The following is a 9,984-nucleotide window of genomic DNA, read 5'->3' as shown; positions in this document are numbered from 1 at the left end:
GAAACACTGATGTGGAGACACTGCAGTGAAGGGAGGGAGGCAGGGAAATATCTGTGCCATTCAGGGAAGTTTAAGGGGAATCAATCCTCCAGCACCCACGAAGCGGGACCCCTCCTGGGGAGACCACAGGCCGCACCTGGCCCTGGGGAAAAAAGCAGAGACGGCCCCTTTAACGCCCTCCCTCGCCACCCTTCGGGAGGGTGCAGTCCCTGCCCAGCTCCAGGCAGCAGCGCACCTCAGTCCAGCAGCTGGCAGCGAGCCAGCCGCCTCCATCACTGCAGCCTGCCAGTCACTCCGGCCCGGCCCCGCCTGCAGTGCCTGCAGCTCCCCACCAATGGCTGAGCGCCTTCAAAAAGATGACCTCACTCTTTGCCTTGCTATTGGCCGGCTATATTAAGAAAGTAGCCGGCCCCTTTAAATAGCAGCGCCCAGCGGCAGCCTGCAGCACTGGTGGAGCCGGACTGAGAGCGGTAGAAGCGTTGGGCGTTCGCTGTCCACGTTGCTCAAGCCCCTGCCCCCGCGAAATACACCCCGGGCTGCTTCAGGCGCGCGGCGGATCCGCAGCAGCGGGGGCAGGCGAGAGGCGCAAGCGGTGCGGCGAGCCCAGGCTGCGGGAGGCGGTGAGGAGGGCGAGCCCGGCAGCCTGCAGAGCGGGGCGGTGCAGCGATCCCCCGCCTTCATCGCAGCCCGGCACGGGAGAGCGCCGCAGGAACGAAGCCCCGGGGCCCGGGGAGGAGACCGCGGGTGTGCAGCGATCCCGCTTCATCCCCAGCTCGCGTGGTGCGAGAGAGAACCCCCCCGGCTCGCCTCGCCCCGCCCCTCCCGGCTCGCCACGGTGCCCTGTAGACAGCGAGAGGGAGGCGGAGGAAGGGGGGCGGGCGGCGGCGAGGAAGGCCCCTCCAGCATCCTGCTGCACCACAAGGCGAGCTTGGCGAGCCTGGCCATGGCCGCGATCCGCAAGAAGCTGGTGGTGGTGGGGGACGGGGCGTGCGGCAAGACCTGCCTGCTGATCGTCTTCAGCAAGGACGAGTTCCCCGAGGTCTACGTGCCCACCGTCTTCGAGAACTACGTGGCGGACATCGAGGTGGACAGCAAGCAGGTGGAGCTGGCCCTGTGGGACACGGCCGGCCAGGAGGACTACGACCGCCTGCGGCCCCTCTCCTACCCGGACACCGACGTGATCCTCATGTGCTTCTCGGTGGACAGCCCGGACTCGCTGGAGAACATCCCGGAGAAGTGGGTGCCCGAGGTCAAGCACTTCTGCCCCAACGTGCCCATCATCCTGGTGGCCAACAAGAAGGACCTGCGCAACGACGAGCACGTCCGCAACGAGCTGGCCCGCATGAAGCAGGAGCCCGTGCGCACCGAGGACGGGCGGGCCATGGCCGTCCGCATCCAGGCCTACGACTACCTGGAGTGCTCGGCCAAGACCAAGGAAGGGGTCCGCGAGGTCTTCGAGACGGCCACCCGCGCCGCCCTGCAGAAGCGCTACGGCGCCCCGAGCGGCTGCCTCAACTGCTGCAAGGTGCTATAGGGCGCGCCGTGGGGCTGCCGTGGGGTCACTCGCCCGCCGGGGCCGGGGGGACGCTGCACCGGGGGGGAGGGGGGTTGCCCCGGCTAGGAGTCGCGCACTGGAGGTGAAGCGGGGAGACCCACGCGCTTAGCCCGGGGAGCGAGCGGGGGAGAGGCAGCTGCGGAGCTGGAGGGCGCCTGCATGCCCTGAGCCTTGGGGGAGGCGCCCATCGTCCAGAGACCAAGGCTGCTCCCATCCCCTGCAAACCAGTCGCTCGTGGACTGTGAAACGCAGCCAAAAAGCGGCTGCTGCTGAGACTTAGGCGCGGGGGAATGGACCCAGCTTCTCTCCAGCTGGGGTTATTAACCCAGCATCTACTGCACCAAGAAAGTCTCCTTTGTGAGAGGGGATCAATGCACATGAGACACTTGGAAAAGACTTCCTCCTTCCTGCGTGTGTGCTCTTCCTACCCAGGCCCTGAGCGCTTTGGGGTGGGGACTGCATTTCTCAGACTTCCTGCAGACCACCAGCAGCAAACACCTCCGATTGGGCAGATTTCCTGGACTGAGCTGACCTCTGATGTACCTGCTGTGTAACATAGTTCTTTGGATCAAAAGGGGCATCAGGGAGGGATGGGTTATCCAGTGTGTATTTACCTAAATATTATTTTTGTTGGAACTGGGATAATGAAAGTTGTTTATTATTTAAAGTCAACTGGGGAGTGGGTGCCAAACTACTCAGCCCAGGTTGAATTTCAGTCATTGAAAGGAACAGACACCCTTCCCCACACCCTGCTGTTTAAAGAGCTGAACTGACTCCAGTTGTAGAAGTCACCCAGCTGAACTGGAAAAGATTGATCTACTGTCTGTCTTTTCCCCTAGACATCAATCTCCTGATGGCAGTCACAGCAGGATGGGAAAGGGTGGGGGGAAGCCCAATGTTGCCATGTACTATCTCGGTGCCTGCTCCTTCAGTTACAGTTGTCTTTTGCAATTGTTGCTTTGGTTAATTTAAAAAATATCATTATTTTCCAGTGAGAACTTACTTTGCACAACTAGGTGTTAACTCTTTAATTTTAACACTTGTCAAATGCATATAACACTGTAGCATTATGAACACTTTTGACATAGTAACCTCATCTGTTTTGGATTTTTTTTTTTTAAATGTCAAAAGAAATAAAACCACTGTATTTCTTTGAAAAGTGAGTGGAAACACTGGCTCCTTCCTCTCCCCTCCCAGAACAGTTTAAAGTATTTGGGTTTATTTAAAATTTATTTTTACAGGGCAGCCATTTAAACCTGTGCTTCTCTAGTTCAGAGAACAAACCTATCCATCTATTTTTTTTTTTTGTCCTTTATGAGGTATTTTGGTTTCCCTTTTTTGACAGTGGTACTGACAGTTTGTTTAGGGGTTTTGTTTTTTAATGAACTGACATGGCAAAAGCAATGAGACTTATATGATGTTTACATAAAGTTATATAAGCTGTGTATGCAGTTTTTTATGTAAAGTATTAAAAGACTCTATGATGACATTCATGAGAAGTTTCTTGTGGTTCAATAACAAGTTTCCTGAACAAAGCTGAAGCTACTATCTGCATACAGTGACTGACTTCACAGATAAAATTTAGGATGGGTGGGGTTTGATATGTATGTTCTCTGGATTGCACATCTTTTGAAGCAGAGTTCTGTAATAAGTGTATTTTCTGCAACATTGGGTATCCTTTTCAGGGGAGCTTTCTGGAGAAATCAGCTTCTGCAACAGGGAGACAATTGCAAATTCTCAGAGGTTGGGTTGGGGGAGGGAAGTGTTGTTCCTATATGGAGTGTTTGTTTTTGTTTTGTCTGACATGATGTCATCTTCATTTCCTCAGTAAGTAACCAGTTCAGAAGCACAAAACTCCTTTGTCCTGCAGCAGGGTGGGGTCAGTGACACTCCCCACTTGCCTCCTAATGTTTTGCATAGGTTGCCCTTAACTGCTGAACTACTCTCCTGCATAACACATCTGGGCTACAGCCTTCACTTGCTTACAGCCCAAAAAGGGAGGGGATGCTCTTGCACCAGAGCAGCCCAGTAAAGATCCCTATTTTTTTTTTCTCCCAAAGCATCAAGTTTAGTCACTGATCCTCACTTATGGTTGAGGGGGTGGACCTAATTAACTTTCTGCTAGTAAATGCCCATCTTTCTTTTCTTCCCCTCTTGGCTTGGTTCACCTGGTATTTTTCTTTGACAGGTACCATGTTCTACTGTTGGATGTTCAAATAAAAATGTCACTATAAATGTTCTGCAATTATAGAACATATTCAAATTTCATTTATTTTAGGGGAATCCTTCCTGAGTGATAATTCGGTAGGTACAAAATGTCTATTCACCCTAATGCAATGCAGTACATGCCTTGCTGATTCATGCACAAAATTATGATCCCTCTTGTCATTTTAGCAAAAACTTTGAGTCCTGAAGAGGTCTCATTATATTGATCTGATTTTCCTCTTAAACCAGTTTTATACCAGTGTAACCCCATTGACTTTTGCAGAGTTAGTGTAAATCAGGAGTAATATAAGTGATTGGAGAATTTGGCCCTTCACTTATACAGAATCTGAACATTTGCTAGTACCTTCTGGATTATAAACAAAGTAAATGACAATTGTCAAAACATCTTTTGTAGCGCTTGCTTTGTTTCAGCAGAGAAGGCTGCATCCCATGGAACTCAATGGGAGTTTTCCCATTGATTTAAAAAGCGGGGTTGGACTCTTTGTTCTGCAGATTGGGAAGTCAATCAGTAGACAGGAAAAATACCTCATACTACATTTAAACTAGTTTTTAAAAAAAAAAACAAACCACATTCAATAAATGTCCTTAGTGAATGTAATTGCTTCTAATGATTTTCAGTGGAAAATACTGGCATTTTTAATTCAGGCAAAAATAATTGGCCAGGATTTTTCAGAAATAACTAATTTTGGATGCTTCAATTTTTGGGGTTCAAACTTTAGACACTAAGGGGGAGGTCACTTTTCTGGGGGAGTGATCACCACTTTCTGAAAATCAGACCCTTTTAAAGTATGTTAATTTGAGCACCCAAAACCTGAGGTACCCAAAAAAATCACTAGTCCCTTTTGAAAATTTCCTGCATTGTGCTTAAGGGGTTATTGTCAGAGACACTATTTCTGCAAAAGGAACTACAAACTCAGACCCTTTCTCTAGCCTAGAGACCCTCTGTGTAGTTTGAGCCAAAGTTGGTAAACCCAACATGTGACCTTTTTCTTTTAATCTGATAATAATTATATTGATACTTTGTACTTACAACAGCACTTTACAGTTTTATCAAGCTGTACAAAAAAACTATAATCTCCAGTGTCCCAGTGAGGTAAGACTGTTTCCAGTTTATGCATTGGGAAACTGAGGCAGGGGAATTAACTACTGTATCCGTAGATAATACAGTATCAGTATTTACTCCTGAGGTGCATAGAGGCAAGTACATTCATGCTGGACATCAATTATGTTTTGCCTGAGTAAGGGCTGTAGTATCTGGCTCAAGGGGAAAAATAAATCTTGCTCAGTTAAAACATTCTTTTTCTTACATCACCTTCTTATACCATCTGTTAACTTATGAATAAGACTATAGTGAGATCATATTAAGAGTCCAGCTGTGCAGATCAGATTGCAGGATCGGAGCCTTAGTTTTCTTTGTCTAGTGCTGTACACTGCACATATTAACTTTAATACTCTTGATTAAGCAGAACAGAGTATAAAGCTAATCATATCTTCCTTTACATAGCATGAAGTCCTGTTGATTTCACCTTGAGACATCAGTGGGAGGTTTGCTTGAGTAACCGGTGGAGTTTCAGGCCCGAGACTCCAGCTAGAGGTCTCTTGAATCCAAAAATGTCTATGATTTGGGTATACTGAACCTGAAGTAGCCTAGGGAAGTTTTGTTACTTTCCTCTTTCCTTCCCTCCTCCCTGCCCCCCCCAACCCAGTAGTAGATACAGCACTAAAAGAATAAGGATTTTTAAAAGTATTAATTTTGATATTCCATTATTAGAATGTATTTTCACCAACACAAGCAAAAGATAGAGATGACCTTTTGGGGAGATAGAATTTGGTGGATCACTAAGATTGGGTAAAAACATGTATTTTAAATAATTTGTTCATTATTATTCATTGAAATTAAACTACATATTTTGCCCAAATTCTTCTTTCACTTCTTACCCTGGTGTAACCCCATTTACTGCACTGGGATTGCCTGGGTGTAATTGGGAGCAGAATTTGGCCCAATGTCTTTATTGGCTTTTTTTTTCTCAAGAAGAGCTTAATTTAGTTTGTTTTGCTTTTCTGTGCATTGAAAAGATTCTTATACAATTTTTGCAGGGAGATAAAAAGTTTACACAGACATAAGAGACTACTAGGTAGAGACGCAAGTTACATGGCCACCTCAAAGAGGTGATGCTTCTCCTTCAGGAGCCAGAAGAAATCTCACTTCTGTAATCCTTCCCTTTACTACCATGGGTCGACCACCACTCAAGGAAATTAAACCATGTGAATGTTAGAATCTATACATCTACAGTGGGTGAGTATGGACATACCAGACATTACCAGGACCAGGATTTGGTCTGCAGTGTGTATGTATCTTTCTCACCATCTATATGTCCATAAGAGCTTGATTCAAAGTCCAGTGTAATTAGTGGATGTTTTTCCATAGACTTCAGTGGGGCCCTGGGTCAACCCAATAAAGCATAACTTTAAGCAATACTGTACGTACACTTGTAGAGAACACACAAGAGGAAGGTAATTTTTTTTTCTTCAAGTTTATCATGGCTCATGTTGAGAAGGAGGAATTTTCTTTCACATTAACATCTAATGCTATAGTGGCAAGCCACAGCCTGTGAAAAGCAGCAGACAGATCTAATGCCTTTTCTGGTGACAGCCAGAGGATTGCAGACTGTTTAGAAAAGGAGACCTCATCCCTTCTTTTATCAGGTCCTTTCTCGCTTTGTGGTTCACTTCATGGGGTGCATATATGTGTGGACAGTTTATCGTTCATACATAATTCAGAAGCAAGTAACCATTTGCAATAATAAGCATTGGCAAATCTGCTTCACTTACATGAGTGGCATATCAAACTAGTGCTCAAAAGGGAGTGTAAGTAGTAAGAAATTTTAGAATTAGAGGGACTGATGGATGGTCAGTGGTCTAATGCTGACAGTACAGCAGTATGGTTTGGATATTAGCTGGGAGCTTACAGCACATGTTTAGCCAGCTATATTTTTATACATATTAAGCTTGACTGTCTTTTTTTTGGGCTAAATCCTGGTTCCATGTGAAGTACCTTTGATGGGTTGGATTTAGTGTTAAATGTTTATTACATGGTTTGACACTATTCATTTACTCATTCATTCAAAACTTGATGTGGGTGTGTGTGGGGGATTCAGAATTTGAAAACAAAGTGGGTTGCTTGGTGGGCTCATTTGCATGATAATAGCCACAATTCTCTTCCAGTTCACAGCCCTTTCCTAACCATGCTGGGGTCCCTGCTCTGGGAACCAACTGAAAGCCCTGCTGCAGATGCATGTGAGGGCAATGCAGGGGGATGTGTGTGTTTACAAGCCAGAATTGCAGAAGAGGCTTGTTTCCTCATTTTAAGCTTTCATGCAGTTATTTTTTCTTTAATACATACTGGGATCCAAACCTGCACTTTTTTCTTTGCTACAGTTCCAGGAACGCAGAATCTGGCCTTATATTTCATGGACTTTCATGGGAGATACGGGCACTCAGCATCTTACCGGAGGGTCTCAGCACTGGTCCAATAGCATTCAATCCAAACATCTCATATTTTTTCCTCTAGAGAAGATTATAGCAAATACCTGTAGTAGTATACAGATCCTTTTGTATTATATATGCATAATACACCTACCTCCACAACCTTACCATACACGTGCTCTTTCTGCATATGTAATTTGCATTAGCAGTAATGAGAATCATGCTGCTGCCCTGGAAACATGATTGGTTTTTCTTACCATTAGCTGGGAATAATTTTCATTCTTCAGGTTTTAAGCAAGCCACTAACTGATTGAGGTTAGGAAGAAACTTCCCCTAGGTGCAGGTCACTTCATAATTGTTCATGATGGGTTTTCTTGCCCCAGGACTCTCCCTGACACTGGAGGGGGTATTGGCATAGATTGCTGCTAAAATCACCACAGTCTTCATCCCCGAGGAGCCCAAAGCAGAGGGAGCTGACAACCAGGTATCATCTGCACCAATCTCTCTTCATGCTGTCAAGCTGCTGCAGGAAGACATGGGCCTGGTCTACACTTAAAAGTTAGATTGACCCAGCTATGTTGCTCAGCACTGGGAGAAATCCACATCTCTGAGTGATGTAGGTAAGCCAAGCTAACCCCTGGTGTAGACAGCACTACAATTATGGAAGAATTCTTCCATTTACCTAGCTCCTGCCTCTTGGTGAGGTGGATGAGCTATGCTGAGGAGAGAACCCCTCCCGTTGGTGTAGGTAGTGTCTACACTGAAGCACTACAGCAATGCAGCTGCAGCCGTGCCACTGTAGCATTTCAAGTGTAGACAAGCCCACAGTCTCAGTCCTGTGCTTCTCAGCTTTCTTCAAAGCTGATAGTTAAGAGACTTGTCAGCACCATGCATGTTTTGCTTTTCCCATCAACCAGGAAGATGTGGAAAAGATTTAGGTATCTGAATTCCTCCTAAAGGAGAGATCCATGGCTACACATTTTTACTGCTCTACACCCTCGTGCTCCACTCCCTTCACTTCCTCACCCTCATGTCCCTCCCTGACACAAAGTGGTGGGACCTCCTGCCACCTCTGGAGGGTGAGGAGCCCCGGTGGGCCAGCCTATACTCCACCCTGGTACCGAGGCCCGCCGGGAATATCAGCTGGCGGCTCCTTCATGGGGCCGTGAGCACGGGCGTGTATTTGGCGTGGTTCACCCCTGTCCCAGACACCTGCCCCTTCTGCCGCGTGAGGGAGACCCTGGCACACGTTTACTTAGAGTGCGCCAGGTTGCAGCCCCTATACCGGCTCCTCACCAATATATTGTTGCATTTCTGGCTGCACTTTCCCCCCCACCTCCTTCTCTATGCACTCCCTATCCGTGGCCCCACAAAGTCACGGGACCTCCTGGTCAACCTCCTCCTAGCCCTGGCTAAAGTGGCCATCTATGCAACCAGGGAGAGGAGGTTGGCCAATGGAGACCCCTGTGACTGTGGGGCTTGTTTCCGATCCTCTGTACGTTCACGCATCCTGGCAGAGTTCCTCTGGGCGGCATCCACTGGCTCCCTTGACGCCTTCGAGGAGCAGTGGGTGCTGTCTGGGGTTCTCTGCTCAGTATCCCCGTCAGGCTCCCTTCTTTTGACCCTCTGACCGCACTCCTGTCCCTGTTCTTTTATTAGTTGTCGCCCGAACTCAGTTGGGTTTTGAGGTCCTGTAGATCTTCCCCTTAGGCTGCGGGGGGGATCCTTTAGCAGTGGGCGGGCTTCTGATGATTCCAGGATCTTGGACAAAACATATAATAATGAGCCATGAAGAGACCCTACCAAAACTCAAGAAGTGGTAAAACAAAACAAAACATGCCATATATGATCATTAGCTTGCAATTTGAACTTTATCAAAGGTGTGTGTAGTACTTGAAGCACTGAGATACTGAGTCTCAGTGCATATTTTTTCTTGAAGTGTTTAAAACATGATCTGCTGAACTTAAACACATCACATCCCCAGCAAAAGGGAGAATTCTGCAGAGATTTCTTCAAGGCAATAGCTAGCTATAGCTTGGTGTATACAGCAGTTTAAAGGTCAAAGTGTGTCCTCAGGCACAAGGTTGTCCCACTGAGGACAATGCAGATATCCTACAGTTGTAGATATTCATTTATCTGTAAACATAGAATTAATCTGAAATCCTTAGTGTCACCAGCACAGCTAGATGCTATTCAGTCTAATGTAGGCAGAGGGAAGATAAAAGCCACTTGAAGATTCCATCCCCTCACCTAAAGTGGAACTGGAGCTTTGGAGGTACTTTGGGATGTTCAGATTGGTTTAATCAGATAGCTCATTTAAATAAGGGTATGTTAATTCAGTAGTTTAACCATTTAGCGATAACAGCAAATGAAATCCCTGTGGTGTCCCTAGGGACTTTTTATGGCCATACCATGGCCTTAGGAGGGAGTGTGGTGGGTTTGGATTTGTTCTTCAGAGATTTCCCCTGCTCTTGGGCTGTATAAAGTGGACTCCTAAAGAAATTGTCATTAGAGCTGGGTAGGGAACGGTTTTCCTACCCCAGGAAAATTTTCAAGATTTTGAAAAATGTTCCAATTCCAAATTGGGACAAGAAGGCAACATCTCAAAAATTTTTCATGAACCAACAATCTGAAAAATATTTCAGTTTAGGTCAATCAAAATCTTTCATTTCAATTTCCACCTTTTAATATTTTTTAAAAAAAATTAAGTAGCTTAA

General features: G+C 46.5%; 1 protein-coding gene across 1 annotated transcript; it reads left to right on the top strand.

The window, feature by feature from the left end:
- Nucleotides 1-435: 435 nt before the first annotated feature.
- RHOB (ras homolog family member B) lies at nucleotides 436-3,044 on the top strand. Its single transcript, XM_045010419.1, has one exon. It carries the CDS (start codon nucleotides 944-946, stop codon nucleotides 1,532-1,534), a length of 591 nt encoding a protein of 196 aa, XP_044866354.1. The 5' UTR covers nucleotides 436-943; the 3' UTR covers nucleotides 1,535-3,044.
- Nucleotides 3,045-9,984: the final 6,940 nt, after the last annotated feature.

This window comes from Mauremys mutica, chromosome 3 (genome assembly GCF_020497125.1).
Source record: "Mauremys mutica isolate MM-2020 ecotype Southern chromosome 3, ASM2049712v1, whole genome shotgun sequence".
In the NCBI taxonomy this organism is placed as follows: domain Eukaryota; kingdom Metazoa; phylum Chordata; order Testudines; family Geoemydidae; genus Mauremys; species Mauremys mutica.
The sequence above is the reverse complement of the archived record's forward strand: the minus strand, read 5'-3'. Positions and strand labels throughout refer to the sequence as shown.